The 27665-nt window shown below is 36.5% G+C and overlaps 1 protein-coding gene across 1 annotated transcript in view; it reads right to left on the bottom strand.

The window, feature by feature from the left end:
* Ctf4 (Chromosome transmission fidelity 4) overlaps nt 1–27665 on the bottom strand; it is a 454523-nt gene that overhangs the window by 207549 nt on the left and 219309 nt on the right. The window contains exon 12 of the mRNA XM_090376337.1: nt 17810–17997. Coding sequence (XP_090232463.1) covers nt 17810–17997 — 188 coding nt within the window. The remainder of the gene's footprint in view (nt 1–17809; nt 17998–27665) is intronic.

The following is a 27665-nucleotide window of genomic DNA, read 5'->3' as shown; positions in this document are numbered from 1 at the left end:
TCTTTCATTTCTTTCACCAATTCCAAAATTTCCTATAGTTCCCCTTTCTGTGCTGTTTTGTCTTTTTCCAACCTTAGCATTGAAGTCTCCCATAATAATAGTGTAGTGGGTTTTCTGCTCATCTAGAAGAGTCTCAATTTCAGTGTACATTTCTTCAACCTCTTCATCATCATGGCTCGATGTTGGTGCATAAATCATTATAATCTTTAGCTTGTATCTCTTAGAAATCTTGAGTATTAGTCTTGACACTCTTGGTGATGTACTTTTGAATTCCAAAATGTTGTTTTTAAAATCTTTATGGACCAGAAACCCAATTCCACCTTCACTCCTTTCACTGTTTCCATTGGTGTACAGCAGATTTCCACTTGATAAACTTATAAGTGATTCATTTCTTCTTCTTGTTTCAGCCAAACCGATGATATTCCAATTCACATTTTCTAATTCCTTTTCCAGCTCTAATATCCTGTCTTCACCGATGAGTGTTCTTACGTTATAACAGGCCAAGTTCAGTTTCCGTGCATATATATATATATATATATATATATATAATTTGTATTATGAAATATAATTTTTAAAATTATATTATTGTAATAACTATCACATAACATATATATATATATACACAGAGAGAGAATCAGATCTAACAGGCAGAAAATTGAGTAGACTGAGTAGGGGTACCGTTATTAAAAAAAGGTTGAAAACCACTGCCCTAGACTATGTAAATGAAGATGTAGTGGTGATCTTTCAAACCCCTAACACTACCTCCCTTATCCCACTGCTCAACCATGTGGTAATCAAGGCCGTTGAGGCTAACTACACAAAGAAATGTATGAACCGAATCGTTGAGGCCATGGACAGTGACAACCTCAACATTATTCAGTTTTGGAAGGACTGCATAGCCAACAGTCTCTTCTAAATAAAACATGTGCTGGTAGACATCAAGGACAAGTCTGTAAATGCCTGTTGGAAGAACTTGTGCCAAACTTCAGTCCAGACTAACTATGAATCATTCTAGAAGAAAAGCACAAAAAAACCAAGGCAGAAATAAAGGAGTTGGCCAAGGATGCCAACTTTATAGGCGGCATAGGTTTCAAAGACATAAAAGAGGAGAACATCAACGATTTAATTGATGGACAGGCAACAACACTAATGGATGATGAACTCAAGGAGTTTGTTTGTTCCAACTTTCTGAAGACACGGCTGAGGAAGAACGACGCCACGAGAAGTTCGACTTGAAAAACCTAGCGCCGGAAATGCGTGACACCAAACGCCTAGCAGGGTCCTTCTACGAATACGACAACGTGATTTGTGAAATGAAGTTCAAAGAAAGCTTCGATGATATTTTAACACCATACACAGCCATGTTCAACGAGTTCAATCAAAAGAAGCAGCTTCCCATTGTAATGTTCCTGAAAAGGACAACTCCTACATCAATGCCTAACTCCTCGTATCCCATGAACTGGTAGTCTCTATGTCAGCCAACCCTGTTTCTTCTCCAGCCTCTGAGACCCCCCCCCCCCACTGCTGAAGAGTACTGAATGCTGTGGCAAATATCCTGGTGGATGCCTTATTCTTAACTATAAAATAAGGTTTTGATACAGTACTGTATTTTCGAAACATAGGTCTAAAATGATATTATTGTAAAACACAATTAAAACATTTTTCTGTTAATTGTAGATGGTTGCGTAAGTGTTTAGGCATACATAGAAAACATCTTCGGCCTTTGGGTGAGAGTACAGATATTTGCGGGAAGTGTTGACACATATCCCCCTTGAATATGGAGACCCGACTAACTATACTTTTTTTTACAGTGGAAAATGTGTACCTATGAATGCAATTTGCAAAATTGTTTGTACATGAATCATCATCATCATCAGCCATTTTCAATCCACTGCAGGATGAAGGCCTCTCCAGCAACTTTCCAGTTCCTTCTGTTTTGAGCACTGGCCATCCATTTACTACTCTTGTACACGAATACTGAACACTAACTTTATCCTCTGTGTGTCCTCTCCTTTTTTTTTATTTTTTTTTATTTTGTTGTTTGTTGTGGTAGGATAACTATATCTTATTGGTAATTATTTCACATATTTGTCCTCCCATGCAAATTTTTTACCATTTGAGGTCACTACTCCTATCATCCTTAAATAGCATGCATTTACCCACAGTTCTTTTGACTCCTGTTCTAGTCTTATGGTTAGTTTCAATTATACATGAAAAGTTCTCTTTTCTAACTGTTTTGTCCATATTTTTTTCACTATCCATATAATACATTTATCTGGTATATGCTACATATTTTTTATTCAGTTTTTACTAGCTCTTGTCTTAATATTACTTACTTCTACCATACGGTACTTATGAATATTCCAACCACGTGCTGCTTGCAGCTCTGGGCTTGTTCTTATGTTAATAGATCTTTGTTTTAATTTAGTTGTATGTATTTTCTATCTTTATTTTTCTTTTATTCCTCTGTCATGCCAACCATAAATTACATGCCTGCTCTATATATCCACCCATATACCAATCATGTTACTTATAATCTTTACTTTGTTCTACTCTAAATTTATTCCCTTAATTCTCCTTATTAATTTTACTTTGCTACAGCATGTGCTTTATGTTAGAAACAGAGGACACTATATTGCTTCTTTTTTTTTTTTCGTGCAATTCTGGTGGTTCACACTTGAAGAAATGCCAGAATTGCTCCATATGTGACAATATACTTGTGTGTATATTTTTATTTTGCATTTGAAATGTTTTTAAATCTTTTATTATACAGCCAGGCCTCGCATAGCGCGATTTTCAGTTAACGCTATTTCAAAAATTATACCACTTTTCACTTTACACGATGCAAATTTACAGATAATGCGATCTTTGTTTTTTAATGCAATAGTTGAATAAGATTTGAATCGCACGTTAAGCTTACCGCGAGTCGTACGGTCAATTAACAAACATTTGCCTGCTGCCCGCCTCGGTGTGTTCCATTAACCATCGGAAGAAGACGTTTTTTTTTTTTTTTTTTTTTTTTTGATTTGGTAGTTGTTGGCGCATCGGCTTCTGTGGCCATATTGCACCTCCCAACGTTTTTGCAGTACTTTGATCCAAGCCCGAGGCGGGAATCGAACCCGCGACCTTTGGGTTGCCGGGCAGGTACTTTACCCACTCGGCTAGCCCGGTCGGCGGAAGAAGACGTGTTACTTGTCTCCTTCTAATAAAGTCAATGCACACTTGCATAAAATTCAAATTTTTAAATGAGCCAGATGAAAATGTTACCGCGAAGGAGATAACGGTAAAAGAATTAGATGAAATCTTTCGTATCACATAGAACCTCAAACAAAAGGTTTGAGGTTCTCTGCGATATTTATTTCGTCAGGGCCCAGAGAAGATTGTTGTCGGCTATCGGAAATTGATTGATGAAAAGAGAAAGTAAACACTGTTCAAATATTTCCACAACAGTAATTTCTTCATTGTGTATTTTATGTCAGATGTTCCCAAACTTTCTCGGTTCACGGCACCCTTAGTGTCTCAGTAATTTTTTCAAGGCACACCCAGACAAAAAAGAAATACCTAACAGTTCCGTTTATTAAGCAGTTAGGTCCAAACAACTTAATAAGAAATGTTGAAACTGTGAACTACCTCGAGCTAGTAGTTCGCACGGTGTCCAACAGATGTCAAGTGTCGCTGTTTCCCCTCGAAAATTTAAAATATTCCGCAGCACACAGGGAACCGCTGTTTTATGCAATAAACATTTAATTCCATAATTATTTTCATTATCTTTTACATTGTATACAGTTAAAAAGTTATTTAAAAAATACTTTTAAAATTCTTTATGGACATTCCAGAAGGTCAAGGACCGATTATAATTTTTCCTATTGATTATTATATTCGATTAACGCGTTTCCGTTTTGCGCGATGCACTTGCAGGACAAATTAATCGCGTTAATAGAGGCCAGCCTGTACTGTTTACTTTTTCAATTTCTATAATCTTTACTTTTACTATAACTATACAACCTCCTCTCATCCTTCCATTTTGTGTTCCACTCATTTTCTTTTCTCTTTTCCACAACTTTTATCAATACTTATCTTTATATAACACTTACATATAAAAGTGTTATGTGTTGATAAAGTTAGGTATAAGTGTTATGTATTGATATATATATAACCATACAAATAAATTAGAATGAGAGTTAAAAATAAAAAAATAAAATAATGCCAGCAGTATGGCAAGACAAAAGCAAAAATAGTCGAAATTAAAATTACGAATCAAACCAAACAGGGAGGGAAGAGAGGGGTAACAAGAGTAAAAATATTGCAGCAGAAAATCTAAGATAATTTAGAACGTCTAATTATAATAATGAATAATAATTCATTAAATTTTGAAAGCCAATTAAAATAGAAATTTAACGGCGCCCCCTCTGACGGGCACCAGGTCAAAATTTATGTGAAATATCACCAACAGAGATCAGACCACTACAGTAAAATAAAACAAAAATAAAATTGACTGACCATTACGCCCCATCTCAACAGAGGACCACAAGGCCAATAATGGTAAGGGAATCGCTGCATTTCGATCGCTAGACAAATCGCCACAAAAGCAAGTCGATCAAAAGATCAGTCCACCACCCGATCCCCAGACCATTGTGGTCCTCTGTTAAGATGGGGCATAATGGTCAGTCTATTTTTGGTTTTGTTTTATTGTTTATAGTTTACCTTGCCATAGGCAAAATCTAATGCTCTGCATTCCTGAGAGTGGACTGGATGCTAAATTATTTATTTATTTATTTTTTTTTTTTTTTGGTAGTTGTTGGCGCATAGGCTTCTGTGGCCATAATGCACCTCCCAAGGTTTTTGCAGTACTTTGATCCAAGCCTGAGGCGGGAATCGAACCCGCGATCTTTGGGTTGCCAGGCAGGCACTTTACCCACCCGGCTAGCCCGGTCGGCTGCTAAATTATAATTTAAAGCTTGGGAAAATTGTATATTTTTGCTTGTTTTATTTATGTTTAATGCATTAAATTAAGCTAAAAATGAGAAATAATAAGAAATAAATGGAAATAAATTGACATGATAGATATTAAAATTAATCATGTTATCCATAGGGTATGGACCGGCATCACTTTTCTAAGGAATGACGGCCCTGTATGTGCCCTTGGGGATAACTATTTACAAATATATACAGCCTCCTTCATTGTGAATCTCAACCCTGTAGTTTCTCATTATATTCTGTGTTTGTAAATAAATCTCATTTTTTTGGAATGCAATATACCTGCATAGTGATGATGACCAGGGTATTTACATTCATGGTGTTAATAACTCTGCTAGTAGGGATTTGGTTTTGGACATCCAGGTACCGTGAAGATAGGTGACAAGCCTCACCTATGCACAATTAACCTTGGGTTCAAATGGGGGCCAATTTACAGCTCTAATTGGAGCGTTTATGTTTCCGGGGGAAAGATTTTTTATGATACTATTAGGATTAATGTTGGTTGCTGTTTCAGTTTTGCTTGTGCAGCTGTGTTTATATGGTATCTGATATAATTGTCAGGTATTTTGTTTTTGATAAGGGTATTTTTCAGTTTTATTAAAGCTTCCATCATGTTTTCTCGGTTATTGCATATGTGTATAATTCTGTTGGTTTGGTTTCTGATCATGTTTCCATGTATATTTTTGGCTAAATTAGTTTCCCAGTTTGCAAGTTTAATAGCTGGAAGCTAAACTGGTCTCTTTTATCATAGTCTGGTGTATACGAAGTCGCCTGTTATTGTGATCTGACTATCCAGGTAGGCGGCTTGTAGGTTGCTTTCTGTGTTGGATCTTTCTATAGTCAGTTCTTCGGGATAAATTTTCTTAGCCATGTTGTTGAAATCTGCATAGTTGATGACAAGTACATTGTCACTGTACCTGTAGTATGTGATGTCTTCTTTAATCTTATTTTCATAAAAGAGCAAATAGAGGTTGGCCAGGGAGCAAGAACTATTTGAACACATGGCTATGCATCTTATTTGCAAACAGATGCTATTACACATCTGTATGTAGTTATTTTTCACATTAAAGTTGATAAGGTCTATCCAGTACTGTTTTTTAGATAATAGTTTATCTTGATATTCTTTGTAATATTCAGATAGTATTTTTATCAGATTTTTACGTGATATGCTGGTGAACAAGTTTTTGAAGTCATATGTGTACAATTTGTTAATATGGTTGTTTCTAATATATTCAATGTACTGCCTGTTATTTGAGATGAATTTTGTGTTTGTGTGATTGCTGGTTATTATATTTAATTTGGTTTCCATTATTAGATGTTTTGTTGTAGCTGTTGCTGCATGTGGTAATGAACCTTTTCCTTGTTGGGTCTTTGTGGAATTTGGGAATCCAGCAAATGTATGAATATTGGGTGATATCTATTTTTAATTTAATTTTCTTGTGTAATACTATTAGTTTTCAGTGATTGTGTTACGGGTAGAGCTGAGGAACTTAAGTCTCATTGTGGTCCAATTCCTGTTTTAGGGTGTCTATATAGAATCTTTTACAAATGATGCTGAAGTTATTATTAGCTTTGTCTATATTAGTGATAAACTTATTTTGTAGGTTTTTGATTTTTTTGTTAAATACTTTTTAAATTGTATATCTTGTGATCATATTGGTACGTCATAATGTCTCTGAATCTAGTTAAGATAAGATTTGTGGTAATATTAATCCATCCTTGAAACGCTTCCGCTGGGATGTTGTATTTGTATGCTGTTTTGTAAGCGAATTGCAATAGATCCATATTAATGGAGTTGTGTATGATTTTTAAGCGAATTTTGGAGTTAGGTCTGAATTTTGTTTCTTTGCTCATCACTTCTTATAGGGTCTTCAAGTCTCCAATAATTTTAAGGTTGTAGATGTGGATCTAAATATGGTTATATGGTTGTGATGTGGATCTAAATTTTTGTATTTTTCTTCATGACAGAAACAGGATTGATCTGCAGTGTCCATATTGGCTAATATGTTTTTATAGTTATAGATAGTCATTCCTATGGGTCTGTCATATCTATGTCTGATTTCTATACTGATATTATTTATTGGAATAAATGTTTTAGTTTTATGCATGATATTTCTGAGATTAACGTAGTCGTAGACCAGATTTAGAAATTTTATTATGCAACACTCTTTGGTCATATTTTCATGGTATACTAATCCTATTCTGAATTTAATGATATCTTCTGAAGTGTGCTTAAGATGTCTATTTTTAATAGAAATCTTATGGTATAACTTGTTTAGGGCTTTAAGTTTACTATGTTTTAGTGCAAACAGGGTGTTATGTATGCTTTTTATGTTAATGGGATCTGTATCCCATTCCGTGAGGAGTTTTTCAAAATTGTTAATATCTTGTCCTATTGTAGCTACTGTATTCTTGTTTAATTTTATTATTTCTCAATCCGTTACCATGGATGTTTTTTGTTAATTGAAAAAATTGCATATGTGCATTGCTTATGACTGGAGTAGGTGAAGTTCCTACAATTGAACCTATTGTTCAACCCATAAGGGTAGAGGGATTTGTACCGAAGAATAAAAAGATCTTTTAAGTACTTCCCTTTTGTTGGTGTTTTCCATGATGGCTAATATGGCTATGGAGATATTGGTAAAATTGTGCTTTTAGTAGTGCCTTAGCTCCATTTCATTGGTGTATTTGTCTGTATCTGTGTTCTGTCTTTGGTGGGATTTTCCCCGTATTTCTTTATTTGTGATCGGTGCAGATTTAGTCTTATGTGTAGTTCAGTACTGGTTTGTCCTATATACTGGATGCCACATTCTTTACATGTGATCAGGTATATTACTTCTTTTGTGTGGCAAAATAGCAGTGAATTTTCTATGCTATGGCTGTGCTGGCTATGCATGTATAGATACGTTTTACATAATTTACTGTTACATTTATTAAATTTTAGAACACTTTGTAGGTGTAGACTGTCTATATAGTCTTTAACATATGGAATGCATTTATGTCTTATGTTTCCTTGGTGTTTCAATGTATTCACGAGGTGTGGCAGCATTGCATGCTATGCGACTGTTTTCAGGAAAATTCGTGGTCATGTCTAAGCCAGTTATTAAACTTACAAACTGGAAAACTAATTTAGCCAAAAATATACATGGAAATGTGATCAGAAACCAAACCAACAGAATTATACACATAGGCAATAACCTAGAAAACATGATGGAAGCTTTAATAAAACTGAAAAATACCCTCATCAAAAACAAAATACCTGACAATTATATCAGATATCATATAAACACAGCTGCACAAGCAAAACTCAAACAGCAACCAACATTAATCCTAATAGTATCATAAAAAATCTTTTCCACAGAAACATAAATGCTCCAATTAGAGCTGTAAATTGGCCCCCATTTGAACCCAAGGTTAATTGTGCATAGGTGAGGCTTTTCACCTATCTGCACGGTACCTGGATGTCCAAAACCAAATCCCCACTAGCAGAGTTATTAACACCATGAATGTAAATACAGTGGTCATCATCACTATGCAGGTATATTGCATTTCACAAAAATGAGATTTATTTACAAACACAGAATATAACGAGAAACCAGGGTTGAGATTCACAATGAAGAAGGCTGTATATATTTGTAAATAGTTATCCCCAAGGGTACATACAGGGCCATCATGCCTTAGAAAAGTGATGCCAGTCCACGCCCTATGGATAACATGATTAATTTTAATATTTATCATTTCAATTTTAATATCTATCACGTCAATTTATTTCCATTTATTTCTTATTATTTCTCATTTTTAGCTTAATTTAATGCATTAAACATAAATATAAAAATTGATATCATATTGTATCTGCTTCCTACAATAAAACAAGCAAAAATATACAATTTTCCCAAACTTTAAATTATAATTTAACATCCAGACCACTCTCAGGAATACAGAGCATTCGATTTTTCCTATGGCAAGGTAAACTGTCATGCCAATGATAAAACCTGGTACATCTGCGCAATAAATAGTACTACACACGTAAAACATAAAGACGGGAAAATTGAACATTTTCAGACATGGAGGTGAGGTACAATGATATTTTAATCTGATACATACCAGTAGGGCTTTGAATCTCCTGTCACAGTTTGCTGTCATATACATAAACCACCCTGTTTATTTAAAATTAAGTACATATATTTAAAAAAAAATTTTTTTTTTTACTCTCATAATTCAAAATTATTCATCAAGTAATTACCTAAAGTTAACTTAGCAAAACTGGTATAGAGACTACAGAAAGGGGTATGTATAATACATTCCTTTAGTATGGCTATATGTCTGCTCAAAGCCCATGAGGAAGTAGCAGATGTATGGCCATGAGGGAGAATGTTAATTTCACTAACTTTCTCCAATTTCTCCAGTATTCTCTAATTTCTCCAACTTTCTCTAAAGTCTCTAATCTTCTTTAAATTTACATTAATTTTGTTGTTTTTATATGTATCTATGTTATATATTTATATATAAGTCTATCCATACCAGGGCTAGATTTATATATAACTAGCGGGTTGGTAGGGGTCACTACAAACCTGATGCTCCCATGTAGTACCATAATTTTAAAAAGTAATATGTATAAATAAATTAAGTACATATATAACCTATGCACGTATAATGTCTAATTATCACCAAACAACAGCATTAACATAGTAGCTAATACCCTCATTTACACTATTTAAAAATTTAATATTTAAATCTAATTGTCACACATAATTCCAATATATATATATATATATAATCCATATTAAATCCAATTAAATTGAAAAATAAACAGCAAAAGTAATATAAAATAAAATAAAGGTAGTAAAGCAAGCAATCAGTGGCTGCAAAAAATGCACAAACCACTGCATGTTGCATGTGATTCATGCAAATATAGGTAAAATGAAATGAAATAAGATGTATGCCAGTAGCGTGGCAAACTAGTACTGAAAATGAGAGGGGGGGATAAGAGTAATCTTGGAAAAACACACCTAAATAATTTAGAAAATGAATTCCAAATACAAAGAAATTTAATGGTGCCCCCTTGATGGCACCGGTTTCCGAATTGTGTGAAATATCACTAATATGGAAACGCCCAACAATACAAGATCAATAAATTTAAAATGACAAAAAAAAAAAAAAATAGACTGACCATTATGCCACATCTCGTCAGAGGACCACAAGGCCATTATGGTCAGGGAATCACTGCATTTCGAACACTAAACAAATCCATGCCATGACTGAATGATACAATGACTGAGTAGCCAACACAGTAGATCTGCATAGTGGTGGTGCAAATCTGCTGCGTCGGCCACTCGATCATTGTATCATTCAGTCTTGGCATAGATTTGTTTAATGTTCGAAATGCAGTGATTCCCTGACCATTATGGCCAGTCTATCTTATTTTATAATTTTAAATTTATTGATCTTGTATTGTTCGTAGATTATGTTTCCATATTAGTGATATTTTACACAATTTAATGGGGGGGGCACCATTAAATTTATTTGTATTTCGCCTTCATTTTCTAAATTATTTAGGAGTGTTTCTCCAACAGTGCTCTCTTATTTTTCTCATCGCCCTCTCTTTCTCATTTTCACTCTACTGGTTTGCCATGCTACTGGCATACATCTTATTTCATTTTATTTTACCTTTATTTGAGTATATATATATATTGTGTTCTTATTAAAGCTTATGATTTAAATTCTGGGAAAGTGTATATGATTATTTCTTTATCACGTGCTATGTTAATGCTATTGTAATGTGGCAATTTGACATTATACGTGCATGAAATAATACTGGTCAATTGATTTAATGCTTCAATATTGGTCGATTTAATCTATTTTCTGGTATTTATTTATTAATGTTGTTTATTTATTTATAGGTATTTAAGTATATACTGAACAGGTTAACAAGTTAGCATTTGTGGACTAACTGTAGCCTAGGGGCCTGTAAATGCAATGGTAATAATAAATGAAGTTAAAATATATATGCTTATAGTATTAAGCAATGCAAATTTCAATAAAATTTTTCAAGTAAAACATTAAATAATATTCTTTCACCTGGTCATCTATCTGCTACTTCATCGGGGGCTTTGAGCAGATCGATAGCCAGACTAAAGGAATGTCTTATACCTACCCGTTTCTGTTATCCCTTTATCAGTGTTGCCAATTATTGATTTTGCAGTGATATTTTTGCACTTAATTTAATTTTAAATTAAAATTTTTATTTTCAATTTAATTTTTCAATCATAGTGTCGGAAGCAGCAAAATAGTATAGGTAATACAAATCCCAACAGGTAAGTATCTGAATAAACGGGAAAGGCTTTTACTTACTGTTACTTGTCCTGTGGTGGGCAATATATTTTGCCAGTCATGAGAGGGTTTATTTTTACGTTTCTCTGGGGTGGGGGGGGGGGACCTTCAGAGTTGAAATGATGCATTTTTATATATACAAGTATAGGAAAATACGCCACCACGTATTTTCCAATACTTGTATACAGTGAAACTTCCCTTTAACGGACAGCCATGGGGAACGAACATGTGTCTGTTAGAGAGAAGTGTCCACTAACAAGAAGTCTGAGGGAGAAAAAAAAAAAAAAAGAAAGAAAGAAAAATCGTTAAACGCTTAATGTAAAATTAAATTAAAATATATACAGATTTTGAACAATATTTTTGTAAATAATATACAATTACATACACAAGAGATAAAGAAAAATCGCTAAACGTTTAATGTAAAATTAAATTAAATTATATACAGATTTTGCACTATATTTTTGTAAATAATATACATACAATTGTGCTATGCATATTATGACTTTATCTTAAGAAAAATACATACAGTAATCACTTATTTTCTTCTGCACCTTCCTCCGGCTGATAATTTTGTTGTCAACATTTGTTTGGAGTGAAGAAACCATCGAAAGTCCTTCAGAATCTTCTTCAGCGGCGAAAAACATTTTTAAACGATTGATTTGCATGAGCACTTCTATTTTCATCGGTCGTTCGTCGTTAATACGTTCTTCGACAGAATGACCGTCTTCCATTTCTTCATCCTCATGAGGAACTTCTTGAAAAATATCGATGATAATGTCGTTGATATCTATAGCACCATCTTCTGTAGTGAGGTTCGAGTCTATATCTTTGTAGCCAGGGTCACTTGTAGCTGAAATATCATACATTATCAATAGATGTTGAAGTTCTTGTTCTTCTTGGCGCTCCACATTGCTGTTCACAACTTCAATTTTTGCGTTTGAGAAGCCAGACTTTACAAAATAGTTCACGACAGTTTGTTTTCTAATTGCGTTTACTGAAGAGGAAATCCATTGAATCGCATCTAGGTGGAAGATGACTCTCATCAACCGGTGAAATACCACCACTTTGCTTATTGGAGGCTTGAAATGGTGGAACCCATGTTTAGTCTCTAGAGCTAAGTTCCGGTCACCCTTTCCCTATCTCTTCCATCATGCAGTATGATTGATGACTTTTGAGGTTATGATGAACGTCGTGGCGAGATCCAATATTCCTTACATTTCGAGGGTACAGCTCTAAAACTGTGTTCGCAGGCCGGCCGCTAGTTAGTACACCGGACTGAACCTATTGGTAACTCTCTCTAGGAAGCTTCCGGATCAGCTAGTGTATAATCTTGCTGCCTCTACTCTGCCAGATAGTGACTGGAGGGAGTCCGAGTAGCGTGTATGCGGGGGGCATTGTCGAGGCCACGTTATGTCAAGGATCTGGGTATATTCTTACCACATGTACGCCATATCCAAAAATTTCATTACTTAATACAGCATGTCCCACCTACTTTTCCTTACTATTGAATACACCATGAATTGTCAAACTAATAGAGCAAGCTTATCTGCGAAAAGATCTAAACCTCCCAAGGACTTCCTAATTCATTTCACAAATATACGTGGTCTCAATTCTAATCCCAACGATGTCCATTTCCACTTGCAGTCTGCCAAACCCCATGTACTTTTTCTGACAGAATCTCAGTTATCGGTTGATTCATCTACTGCTCATCTCAGATGCCCAAATTATTCGCTGTATGATTCGTTTCGCCTCAAAGGTGGTACTTGTGCATATGTCCGTTCTGATATTCCCTGTCAGACTTGGCAATTTGGAATCTCCTCTCTTTGATCTTCTCTGGCTTAAAATCTCTCTACCTCATTGTGTCAAATTCATCTGTTGTCTCTACCATTCTCCCAACTCCACTAATCACTTGGAGCTCTTTGACTTCCTCTCTTTGCAACTTGACTTTCTCCAGTCCAACTTTCCTAACAGTGAAGTAATTTTCCTTGGTGATTTTAATGTTCACAACTCCAGCTGGCTTCCGTTTTCTAGTCACAACAACCCAGCAGGTCGAGATGCTGAGGCATTTCCAATTACTAATGACCTAGCACAGATTGTTCATTTACCTACAAGAATACCGGACAATCCTAATCATACAGCCAATACGCTTGATCTTTTTCTCACAAACAACCCTTCTAAGTACACGGTCGAAGTGAGAGGTCCTTTAGGCACTTCAGATCACAACTTGGTGATTGTCTCTTCTCCAATGGAACCTTTATCTCATGGCTATTCCCAACCACATGTTGTTTGGCATTACAAGAATGCAAAATGGGATGACCTGCGAGACTTCTTTTCTTCTTTTCCTTGGTCGGATTACTGTTTCAAAACTTCTGATGTCAACATTTGCTCAGATCGTGTCAGTGAAATTATTCTTGCAGGAATGGAATCCTTTATCCCACACTCCACTTTAAAATCTCGTCCTTTATCTAAACCTTGGTTTTCCAATAAATGTGCTAAGGCTGTCCAAGAGAAGAATGTTGCATATCGTAATTGGCTTGTTTCTAATTCTTCAGTTTCATTTTCTGCCTACACCAAAGCTCGCAACAGTTGTAAAGTAGTTATTAACCAGTCCAAACTAGAGTTTGAACAGGCTAAGAGTAGAAAACTTGCTTCTTGCCCTAATGGTAGCCGAGCATTCTGGTCTCTTGCCAAAGCTATTGGCCGCAACTTTTGCCCATCTTTACTCCCACCTCTGTTCAAACCAGATGGTTCTGTTGCCACTTCAGCCAAGGATAAAGCTGACCTTCTAGCATCCCATTTTTCTTCCAGCTCATGTATTAATGATCTTGGTAAAACACCTCCCACCATTCCTAACACGCTCCATTCAATGCCTCCTGTGCTCTTCCGTCAAAAGGATATCAGAAGGATTTTGATGAATCTTGATGCTAAGAAAGCTCCAGGTCCTGATGGTATTTCTCCACTTGTTCTCAAAACCTGTGCTCCTGAACTTACTCCTATTCTTTGCCGCCTTTTTTCACTTTCTTATTCCAAAGATGTTTTTCCTTCTGCTTGGAAATTTGCTCATATCCAGCCAGTTCCTAAAAAGGTAATGGAGAAATCAATTAACCGCCAACTCTTAAACTACCTAGAAACCTTCCGTCTGATCAACGATCACCAGTATGGATTCCGTCAGTGTCGATCCACTGGAGATATTCTGGCTTATGTTACCCATTTATGGACTAATTCAATGGAAAGGTTCGGAGAAACACAAGTAGTTGCTCTTGACATCTCCAAGGCTTTTGATCGTGTTTGGCATAAAGGTCTTCTAAACAAGCTTCCATCTTATGGTTTGTCAACTGTTTTTAGTAATTGGTTATCCAGTTTTCTCTCTGATCACTCACTGAGGGTGATGGTAGATGGCTCTCTGTCTTCTAACTTCTCCACTAATGCCGGTGTCCCCCAAGGTTCAGTTCTTTCCCCAACTCTTTTCCTCTTGTATATCAATGACCTTCTTCCATTGACTGGAAATCCTATCCATAGTTTTGCCGATGATAGCACATTGCATTCAACTTTCCATTTTGAGAAACCTTGTCCTGCTCAATCAGCTTCAACTTCTTGAAAATCTGCTACCAATTCCTTAAATGCCAATCTTCAGGTAATTCTCCAGTGGGGCAAAGACAACTTAGTTGATTTCAACCCTTCTAAAACTAGTCTTGTCTTATATCTCGCAAAAAGGATTCTTCTACTCCTATGCTTATCTTTAGTGACACTCCGATTTCTAGGCAAATGATATATCTCTTTTGGGGATTACCCTGACTTCTAATCTCTCTTGGCACAAGCACATTACAAATATTGCTTCCTCTGCATCTAAAAAACTTGGTTTTCTCTTTCGCTCTCGGCGTTACTTTTCTTCCAAACAGCTGCTCACTCTGTATAAATCGCAAATTTGCCCTGCCATGGAATAATGTTCCCATATCTGGGGTGGTGCCCCCAAAACCTCTCTCAAGGCTTCTTGATTCCATTCAGAAGAGGGCAGTTAGGTTAATTAATGATTCATCTCTAACAGAGTCTCTCCACTCGCTTTCTCATAGATGCACTGTTTCTGCTGCATGCCTCTTCTACAGATACTTCCATGGGCACTGTTCTTCTGAATTGGCTTCTATAATTCCTGCTCTCTCTTTCAAAACAGTCCGAACACGTGCCGCCACCAGCCAACATCCATTTACTGTCCAACTTCAAACCCACAGAACCAACTTTTCATCTTCCTCATTTATTCATTCAACTGCCGTTTTCTGGAACAACCTTCCTTCATACGTATTTCCTGAAAATTACAATCTACAGGAGTTCAAGTCCAATGCCAACAAATATCTTCTTTCGTCTTCTTAACCTCAAACCCAAGCATGGTACTAAGTACTATAGGTCCTAATACCTCTCGTGTTTGGGGTTCACATAAAAAAAAAAAAAAAAAGGATGTTGATTTTCTTTGCAAGGTCACTTGCACATGTTACGTCGTTCATGTTTGCAATGAGATGTCTTAAAACACGTTTTCTGTAGTGAAGTTTAAATTTTTTTATTATCCCTTGATCCAAGGGTTGGCACTCTGCAGATGTGTTTGGTGGCAGAAAAATGATTTGAATGTTGGACAATTCAATGCGCGGGTGTGATGCAGCATTATCCAGGAAAAGAATAATTTTTCTGTTTTGACGAATCATGTTTTGGTTAAAGTGACTTATCCATTCGCTCATGATATCTCGTGTCATCCACGCTTTTTTATTAGACTTCCAGTCAACATTCAAAAGATTCAACTTTATGCCCTTGAAACGAGGATTTTGTGGTTTTCCTATAACAAGAGGTTGTTCAAAGTCTCCCAGCATATTTGTACACAATAGTACAGTCAAGCGTTCCTTAGAAATTTTTCCGCCCTGGCACTTTTCGTTTTTTAGACTCACTGTTTTTTCAGGAAGAGCTTTAAAAAACAAGCCTGTTTTGTCACAGTTGTAAATATCCTTAGCTTCAAAATCACGACATAAATCTTCCAATTTGACGGTCCACTCTGTTACAACCCCAGTATCAACAGATCCACCTTCACCACTTACGGTTTTCCAAGAAATTTTATGCTGAGTTTTGAACTTGTCTAGCCATTCCACAGAAGCTTTGAACTCATTTACTCCCATAGATTTCGCAACCTCCAAAGCCTTTTCCCTAATAATAGGCCCATTAATGGGAATTTTTTTAGCACGTGCACGACAAAACCACTCGTACGTAACATTGTCAATTTGAAGTCCAACAGTTTTCGGGAATGATTTTTGAACCTGATCATTTCCATGTTGCCAAAATTGTTTGAGCAGTTCATTTTTTTTTTCTTTAGGATGTCACTTACCTGCGTCTTCCCGATTTTGAATTTTGCAGCGAGATTGTGAACACTATTTTTTTGCCGATCATATATATTAATGAGTTCGACTTTATCTTTTAAAGTTAAATGTTTATGAGAAGACATTGTGCACTTCACACGACACTGAATAAAACTGAAAACTGAAACTCAAAAGACAAAAGGCCGACCCAATTCCCCCCCCCCTGCACACACCGAATTCATCAGAAGTTTTACACGTGCCTTAAAATTCTTGAAAAAGGGTTTAGAACCGCGGCGTAAACCTTGATAAAATTCAGAGAATCGGAAATAGAAAATAAACACACGATTGAGGCAATACGTGGAAGAAAAGTTCCTAGAAAAAGGCCGTAAGCTCGCCCACTGTCCGTTATGGGGAGATCAAATTAAGTGCTAATCTAAACGAAACAGTGCAGATTGCCTGTCCGCATCTGTTACAGAGAATGTCCGCTAGACAGAAGCTGCAAACACGTTAAAACCAATAGAGGCGAGTTGGGGAATTTGAAAATGTCCGTTGTAGAGAGATGTCCGTTAGGAGAAGTTTCACTGTATATAAAAACGCATCATTTCAACTCAGACCCCCCCCCCCCCGGACCTCAACCCCCCATAGATTTGTGGTTGGAAAAAAAAAAAAAAAAAAGGAACTTTAAAACAAGAAGCAAAGTACTTTTATTAGTGCAACTGTGGTCAATGAAAACAAACACAATATTGTCACATTTCAAAGTGAGAATGAAAGATTGCAGCTTTTTGTTCACCAAAAAATCTGAAGTGAAAAAAACAGGAACCAACTAGTAAAAGACAAAAACAAAAATATAATGGCAGTTATTTGAATTTCAGCTTTAAATGTGTTGGAAATAAAGATGGTCTTGATGCACAGTGTGTCACATGTAATAAAATATTAGCAAACAGTTCTTTGGCTCCCGCTAAACGTGTTTCATAAGTGTTCCGTGAATGTGTTGTGAGATGAAAAGTGTTCTGTGACTAAAAAAGTTTGGGAAACGCTGCATTAAATCATTAAATTCATATTCATGCATCATATGATGCCATGGAAGAAACAAAATTACAGCATTTGAAAACTACAGCACTGTAATTATAAGAATGAATAAATTAGTTATTTATCATTATCAAACCATTCACCATGAATCTATGCTGTAAATGGACAGGTGTGGATCCAGGCTGAAAAGCTTTCTGAAGTGGATAGACTGGGAATATAGAAGGCTGATTAACTTCAGTGCTCTTCTTGCAAAGTTGTTCATCTTCAAGTGAATAATCCATTCCAAATATCTTAGGTTCAAATGTGGCTTTAATGGCTCCAAGATCAATGGCTGAAAATGAAAGTTCATGATTTTTTTTTTTTTTTTTTTCTGCCCCCCAGTCTTATATAGAAGTAAGCTGCTGAAAAATATATGAACTCTGGTAAAGTTTAAGTAATGCAATAGAGAAAAATTACTAGTTAAACATAAACACTACATTAAAAATAATGAACACTGTATTCTGAATATAGGGCAGGAGTACAAAAGGGCCTTTTCAGAATTGGTGAATATAGAATGGGAAACAAGAATATAGACCTGACTCCCAGCAACATCAGTACAGGTTGTCACAGCAGATGAATTTATGGTAGCAGCATCCACCCACATTCTGTCCTGCAACTCATATCCAGGCCAGAATTAGGATAGTATAATATAGATGTTTCTAATCTAAGCAAAGAAACTGTTCTCCAGTGCAAGCTACAGGGAAATTTTTATACAGGAAGTGTATCTAATAATTTAAAAATGGGTCAACATCAATTTGTTGCAAGACAATTCAGTGCATGACAGTTCAGTGTATGAGACAATTTGGTGTATGACATTTCACTGTCTGTAACAATCCACCATATGTCACAATTTAGTGAGTGATATGCTGAAATTCTATTGGAGAATTCAGAGTATATGACAAAGCAAAATGAAAAATACAAATTTTAACGTGCTGTCAATGGTTAATTTAGTGATCAGAGTATTCACAGATCACACTACTGGGAAACAAGAAGAAACTTTTTCACACTTGACTTTCATTTCTTTAGGAGCGTTTTTTTTTTTTTTTTTTTTTTTTTCCCCTTCTTTTTTTTTTTTAGGAAATACATATGGAGGTAAGCTGTACTAAAGATCAAAGGCAAAGATCATTAATGGATACTGGCAATGTTTTTGCAATTGAATTATACTTTGAAATGAAAGCAGTTAAAATTAGTGGTAGGCTAGGAATGTTTGTTTTGTTATGTTGTTTATTATTTGGTTTTTAGGAGCATTAGCAACTAAGGCCATATTGCTCCGGGATATGTGGTGGTCACTCCCTGACCTTTCCGCATCCTCCGTATTTGGTGGTGCTAGGAATGTCGATGGGTTAAGGGCAGGAGATTCAAATGCAGGTAAGCTTCCCTGTGCATTGTGGAAAGAACTAGAATTGGAGCCCAGTTTCCTTACAGGGAAAGACGGTCTGGTCGGATGACACATTTTCTTTGAGCCCATAATGGCTCTTGATGCCCCTGATTAAGGGTTTGTAAGACAAGACATTGGTTAATATGGAGGAGGGTAATTAAAAGGGTGTTTAGGTTTGCACAAAAGAGGCCTTTGTATATACTGGCTGCAAATCACCATATATTGTATTGTTGGTTTCTTTGTTTGCTTGATAAAAGAAAAAAAAAAAAAGACTACTGAGTTACCGCGTGCGCACGTGTGTGTGTGTGTGTGTGTGTGTGTGTGTGTGTGTGTGTGTGTGTGTGTGTGTGTGTGTGTGTGTGTGTGTGTGTGTGTGTGTGTGTTAAACCAAGCACACACCCATAAACATACCTCTCATCATGATGGGAGGTATGTTTATGGGTGTGAATTCGAACCAAGTATTTTTCCAGATAATATGGATGACAATTAAACTTCTACTGTGCTATACCTGAGAGAAGTTGGTAGTAAGCAGCCAGGTATAAAGAATTAGGGTAAGGTTTGTTTGTTTTTTTAGTTAATTTTCTCACGAAACAGTCTTATACATCAAATTGTCATGTACCAAACTGTTCTCTTATACCCAAATGATATCATACCAATAAAAATATGGAGTCAAATGAAAGTTGACACAAGAGGCATTAATTATACTACTTGTATTACTTTGAATCACTTCACAATGACTTGCTTAATCGTTAAACATCAAACAAGCAACACTTCCTCTAACAAGAGAAGAAACGTACCTTATTATTGGAAGAGAGCCATTAACCAGATAATGCAGTTTCAAATTGATGACCCCTACCCCACTGACTGGTGAGTGAACAGACAATCAAAGATGCCATAAGATGTAAGCAGTTGTAATCTGTATAAAATTTAGAGCTGTTTAGCTTTGTGCTACAGAATGTAACATCATTTATATAAGCTGGAGAGCATCATAAATAAAGTCAAATAATGGTAAGCACAAGAGGCATTATTATACACTATTTTATATTATATACAAACTAACAGATTAAAAGCACAGACAGAGGTCTAAATGATTCTTGAAGTGCTTCTATTGGAAAATGCAGCAGCCTAGACAGAAAGGTGTCAGGGATCACAAGTCCTGATGAGGATCCTCATGCAATAAGCAAATACATGGACTGTGTTAGGTTTACTAAAAGTAAAAATAGGTGCATGTATAGTTGTGTGTACACTAATACTAGAAGCATAGTAAGTAAATCTGATAAATTTGAAGTACTGGTAAAATCATCAAATGCAAACACTGTGGAAATATTGGAGATGGTGCATGGTGGTGCTCAGATATCAGGGATTCAAAATTTGGATATGGGGAGGGAGTATGGTGTGCACAGAAAGGACAGAAGAGGATTATACTCTTAGTTAAGAAGCACATAAAATTTAAGACAGTGCATCAAGCTGATATGGGTGGCCAGTGCAAGGTTGAGTCAGTTTGGTTGTGCAATGTTGAGTCAGCACTGGGAAAATAAAAATGAGAGTACAAGTGTGTTATAAGCCTAATGACTGTAATCAAAATAGCAAACAAATGTACAGACAGAGTGGGCCAGTAAATCAGAAATCCCCTTATAAAGGGGAATTTTAACTTTCCAGATATTGAGTGAACTTATGTGTTAGTCACTCACACAACAGCAAGGCTTTCATGGATTTACTGGATGACTCTTCTCTACACCAGCACATTAGATTGGCAACTAGAGAAAGAAATACTATTGATCTGCTTATCAGTAGTGACTCTTTGTGAATTAAAAATCTGCTGATAAAGACCCACTAGGTGACAGTAATCACAGTGTATTGATGTGGGATTACAGATTTAAGTACTGTCAAGGGCAAGGGGAAAGACTTTTGCTTTCATACAGTGGTCTCAGACAGTTTTTAAATTCTACACTGCAGGATAAACTGATGATATTACTAACTATAAATTCAAACTGGGAAACATCCAGAGAAAATTGTAGAAGCTACCAAACTTTTCATACCAGCTAAGAGATACTATTTAAGGTTTAGAACTTTAATTAATGACAAATGAACTGATGAGACTAGTGACAGAGAAAAATAATTGCAGTGAATGATCATTTTCAGGGAGCACAAAAACATTAAGCAGAAACTAGTCTACAAACGTCACAAACGGATATTACGAGGTCTATGGCTAGAAATGCAAAGACTACTTTGCTAATGTTAGCACTAGAAGGAAAGGAATGAACCACATTGCATAACTATTGATGGACCTATTCAGGTTATTGACAAACACACGATGCAACATGTTTCGTGTGTTATTGACAACCACACGAAACATGTTGCATCTACATTCACATACAAAAGAGTTAAGTGAAGGATACTGAGGGTTAAGTGAAAGAAAAATTGTTGAGACTAAAAATAATTAAGGCACATAGGGCTCATGAAATTTATACAATTATATTAAAAGAAACAGCAAAAAGAGATAAGTAAAATTTTTTTTCCATAACTATGGGAGAATTCTTGTATTCAATGGGGGGGGGGGAGGATTGCAATGAAATTCAAATGTTTCCCATGGAAGTCAGTAATAAGAGACCTGTAAGCCTCTGTTCTAGAGAAAATAACAGTCAATGATCAATAATGTAATGGAATCATCCTGACAAGAATGTGGTTATATGGCAACCACAGCATGGTTTCACAGTAAGTGAAGATCTTGTCTGACCAATCTGATTGGCTACTAGAACATAAGAACAAAGTAACTGGATGCAAAAATTAAGTTTGACATCACATGCATTGCATTTCAGCAAAGCTTTTATATGATCCTGTTCTACATAGAAGACTACAAATTGTGGCATTCGCAGTAAATTACTGTTAAGGATAAAAGGATGGTTCAGTTACAGAAGGCAGTTATCAATGGGCACTGCTCTGCACCCTATAATGTTTTCAGTATTTATTAATGATATTGGTGAAGGCACATCAAGTTTAATATCAAAGGTTGCAGACAATATGAAGGTTTGCAGTGTTGGTTGGTTTGGGTTTTATCAGTGCATTAGTAACTAAGGCTATAATGCTCTAAAACCATGGTGTATAAAAGAACACTTAATATTTCAGTAAGATACATCAATTAGGTCAGACTATAACAATAAAAATATGCAAAAAATGCATAAAAAGGTAAATATTAAATAAGAGTAAAAAGGGCTTAATGATTTTAGAGAACTAAAAACAGCTGATGCGGTTACTGATGGATAAAATCTGACTGAGTGAATAAGGCTCAGTCCGATCATTAAAAGTGGTAAAATATACAACACATCGGTGTCAATAACATGGACAATCAGATAAAGTTTGTTGTATGGTTAAAAATGTGTCACAGTGCTCAAACATAAGGGAGTTATCAGCCCTATATAAGGCAACTGAATGAGTAAGATGACTGTGTTACCTGTGCAGTGACCAGTGGAACTTCTTCACTGCAGTTCCTGCACAGACCAGACTGCCAGTTTAATTACAGGCTTAACATGATATAACTTGTTTGTATCAGATAAAGCCTGCCCATTTCAAGATTGTTGCCACTGGGAGAGTAATCTGTTGTATATTACTTGTCTACAGGTTACAGTTGTCCTGGGATTGTGATGACCTGGGTACAGTGTTCATTACAGTTCATTATTCTTGATTCCAATGTGGCTTGGGATCCAGCAAAAACAGATGTTGAATGAACATTCAGAAAGAGAATCTGAAAGAGAAAGAGAATCATCTGCTGGACCCAAGTCAGGATGAGAGGAGGATTATATTTCATCCAGATAAAGCACGTAGTATACTTAGAGTCAGTATATACCATACACTTTGGTAATTGTGGGTTTTAATGTGGCCCAAGGTTAATTCCATAGCCTGAGAATGTTAGTATTAGTAATGGCCATATGGTGTAAGAAAGATTAAGGCTTATCTGCATTTGTTGGGAATTTTCTCAGATAGCGTTATCTTGGAAGATGGCAGCAGACCTGACAGATAACTCTGAAGTCAAACCATTAGTGAAGACAGAAAAGAAGTCAGAGTGTTCGGTTCAATGTGCAGAATAGACTTGTTGGCAGACAGAATTTGGAGTGATAGCCTTGTCCCACTTTTTAATGGTTGTTGTTGTTTGGTTTTTAGGAACATTAGCAACTAAGGCCATATTGCTCCAGTGATATGTGGTGGTCATTTCCTGACCTTTCTGCATCCTCCGTATTTGGTGGTCACGGGCTCGAACACCGGTCTAATCAAGAAGCATGTGCTACGCATTGCTGCTCCTGCCCACCTGGCTACGGAGGTGCCACTTTTTAATGGAGAAGCTGCACGAAGGATAGCGGGCATGCCGGGGTGGAAGGGATTGTTGTTGTTGTTTTGGTTTTTAGGAGCATTAGCAACTAAGGCCATATTGCTACGGGGATATGCGGTGGTCATTCCCTGACCTTTCCGCATCCTCCGTATGTGGTGGTCACGGGCTCGAACCCCGGTCTAATCAAGAAGCGTGTGCTAAGAACTGCTGCTCCTGCCCACCTGGCTACAGAGGTGCCGGAAGGGGTTGTCTTGGTGATTGAGCAACATTGTCTACCATGATGTTAAGCTCTCTGAACAGCTCTTGGACATGAATACCAAGGGGACGGTTGACAGTCTGACGGTTATAGAGATTTTCCCAACATGGCTCAAAAAAGAGATGCCCATGTGGGGTGGTCTGATAATTGCTTTTATACACCTTTGGTAATTGTGGTTTATAGTTCAGTTTATTTGACATATAGACTCTGGGCAGGACATAGTCAGAATGCTCCAGTAGCAATGTGATGACCTGATGGGGAACTGGGACAAGCCATCACAGTAGGCAGTTTCTAGCCAATGCATACATCCAAGACACAGTCTAATTTAGAATGAATGAGTTTATGATAAAGTTAAAGTAATGTGCAGCGATCTATACCCAACTTGTTGGATGATATGGCCCACAACATGTACAGACCCTTTGTGCATGCTGCTCAAAGTTGACAGATGTGTGTTGTAAAAATGTCAACTTTTTTATTGAATATATTAAGTCCCAGAAATTTTGTTTCGGGTACTACTGGGATCGTCTTGTCTGAGTTTTTTTTAGTGCAGTTTCAGGGTGAAGGTACCACTTCTAACAAAAGAGGATGAAAACAGTCTTCTAGGATGAAAACCTGAACCCATTAACCACTGCCCAGAGTTGATACAGTCAATGGAATGCTACAATTGCCTTTTGATAACCCTCATGTTGAGTGACTATGAAAAGAAGCTAAAATCATCAATGAAGGAAGTGCTGCTTATGATTGGAGGAAGCTGTTCAGTAATAGAATTAACTTTTATAGCAAAAAGCATTAACACTTAAGAATGATACTTGAGGAACTCCCTCCTCTCGGAAAAATGACCGTGAAAGAGCAGATACTATACAAGAATGACCTAGAATGACTGGTTTGATAGAAAAATTTTAATAAAAATGGCAATGTGTCCTCTAAGACCAGAGTTGTATATATCTTTTAAAATTCCAAATCTCCAAACGGTGGCATATACTTTTTTCATGTCAAAGGAAAGTGATACCTAGTGCTCGCTTTTCAGGAAAGTATAATAAACAGATGTTTCCATTTAATTTCTGATTTTTGTTAAGGGCTAGAACCTCTGGGGTGGAAGATATTTTGGCAGACACTTCAGTGAATGTCTCCCTAAGAATGCTTGCAATTGCAGTTGGCTATGAAGTGCACATCCGTTATGCTCTAAGATTAATGACGAGTTTAATGTGCATTTTCTCTTTATTTTCCGGATTTTGTCCCAGATGACTTTTGGTGTTGCTTCCTGGATGATGGAAAATGTGAGGTAGATCTAAGATTCCTTCTGACTTAACATAATGCACTTTGGCATGTGCACATTTGAAGGCTATTAAATTTTCTGTGGTAGGATACTGACAAAATATCTCCACACCTGGTTTTGAAAATGGTGGAAACTGAGTCAGTCTTTGGAATCGCAATTGATGCTGCTTAGATAATACTTTCTTGATGTACATGTAAAATAATAAGAGAAGTTTACCTCAATATAATATGTAGAACACTTCCGTATCCTCAATGTAGTACGTAGAACACTTATTATTATTTTACAAATATTGATATCAATGTAGAACGTATTGAGCATTACAGCTCTGGTTTATACTATAATTTATTTCTTGATGTACTTAAATGCATCATTAATTGGCTACTCACTGAGTATGGTTGTATTAAACACTGCCGGATGTTTGAAGGCATTCCAGTTAGCATGATCAATCTTCCACCATGATATCCTTGATGGGTGGCATGGCTTCCCATTACAAACAGTGGATATCACAGGAAGTGATCATTACTGTAAGAGTTTTCTTCAACCTCCCATATGCACACAGGAAGAAGGGAAGGGGAGCAGATGGAAAGATCAATGGCAGTAAATGTATGTGTAGGATGCAGAAAAATGTATTAGAGACCAAATTTAGAAGGCATGGTAATTGTTTTCCAGCTCTATAATCCACTCTGTAGTCCGACCCCTTCAACTGATGTCATGGTTGTTGCTGAGATATTAACACAAGGGCAACCATGGCCAAAATGCAACTTACTATGGTTCATCTGTGGGGGGGGGAATGTTCTTGTTTATATTCTGGCACGACCACCAAGTCAGTGGAGTTTACAATAAATCAATCAATACAAATGTTAGATTGTATTTAGCAGCCATGGACTTGAACCCCGGTCCACTCAAAGAGTGTGTGCTACTGTACTCGTGCTCCTGACCACAGGGCCAATTAAATAGAGGTTGTTGTTGTTATTATTTGGTTTTTAGGAGTATTAGCAACTAAGAGGCCATATTGCTCTGCGGTGGCCATTCACCGACCTTTCCGCATCCTCCGTATTTGGTGGTCACGAGCTCAAACCCCAGTCTAATCAAGAAGCGTGTGCAACACACTGCTGCTCCTGCCCACCTGGCTATGGAGGTGCCGTTTTAGATAGAGGAATACAGCTGAATTTGCCAAAGGAACAGGAAAAGTTCAAAGTTTATCTTCTCTCCAAGAATGTGTTCTAGTGTTGGAAGATTCTGTAGATTGGAAAGTGTTTGAAAGGTGCAAGATCTTTCATTTGAGAAGCATGGACAATCAATTAAAACATGCTTAACCTGAGCTAGGTTTGGCATTAAGAGCACTGAGAAGAGCATTCGCCCATGAGCAAATGGAGGTGAGTGAGTTGTGTATGACCAATATGTAATCGTGCTAAAATAGCTTGCTCTCATTGTTTCACCGGGAACTTGTTACCCATATTTCCAGTTCACATTTTATTTGGCAGAGTTTGCTTTTTATTTTTGTGCTCTATATCTGTGTCCAATCCAGTGTGCATACCTTTCAGATTGTGTTCTTATAATCTATGTAAAGGAACTAGACAGAGAGATAGTGGAAATGAATTGGTCTGTTTAACTGCACTATCTGCTTGCTCATTTCCTTGCAGTGGCCTGGTATCCGGCAAAAAGTTATTTCCATTTTTTGTTCTTAAAAGTAGTGAAGTTGAGACCAGTTATCATTTATTATTGGATGAGAAACATGGAGATTGTTTTATAAAAGGAATACCACACTAAGGGAGTCTGTATAAATTATTGAAGGCCATAAGGAGAGAGTAGGCATTTTAACCAAAGCTAAATATATTGCATGTAGCTCAGTTGTAAAGTATACTGCATTCAAGAGATAATGAGTGTCTATGAAGGAGGGAAAAACAGCTGCTACTCTCACATGATTATTAGGTTTCGCACCATCTGTGTATATTTTATATATACACAGATCTGGATTTTCTGAAACATGCACACCATGCACTTGTTTGAAGTTATTATATGCCTACCATATAATAACTTAAAAGGTAAAGGAGAGATCATAGCGATCATTATCCACAGTGGATCAGTATCTCTAAGTTGAAGACCTGCAGATGGCGGTTCACTGAATTTAATTTCATAAAGAGCAATACACTGGGAATCGTAGAGCTATTTCCATCTGGGATGTGTGTGGGAAGACTATATTTTAGGCGCACATATACAAATGAGGATATGTCTCCTGAGATATAGTGGGGCTTCTTTTGCTTCTATACACGTACTTTGCACTGGAGAAGTTCTAGAAGTTCTAATGGCTGTCTGACACGCACTATACTTTAATACACTCTTCCTGGCTGAGGAACACTGGAGAACTATATATATAAGCTAGCTGTGATCTGATTAATGCACTAGACAAATGTAGTAGGTAGAATTTATCTGTCTGCACCCCAAGAAGCAGCTAATACTAATTGAAGGAGGTTTAGTTTTTGCAAGCACTTAGTGCAAAGCCTTGTTACATATGCCTGAAAGTTTGTTGTCTAATATTAATCCTAAAAAATTAATGGTATTTGAAACTGGAACAGTACTATTCTTTATCTGCAGTTCAGGGTCAGGGTGTAGCGCATGTCTTTTTGCAGAAATGAATGGCATTGGATTTTTGTTCAGAAATTAGATAACCATTTTGTAGGATCAGTCCAGTCTTCCAATTTATTTATTGCTAGCTACAGTTGCTG

This window comes from Mastigoproctus giganteus, chromosome 6 (assembly GCF_048544385.1).
Source record: "Mastigoproctus giganteus isolate SK-2022 chromosome 6, ASM4854438v1, whole genome shotgun sequence".
Classification (NCBI taxonomy): domain Eukaryota; kingdom Metazoa; phylum Arthropoda; class Arachnida; order Uropygi; family Thelyphonidae; genus Mastigoproctus; species Mastigoproctus giganteus.
Note: the sequence above shows the minus strand (reverse complement) of the source record. Positions and strands in the feature narration are given on the sequence as shown.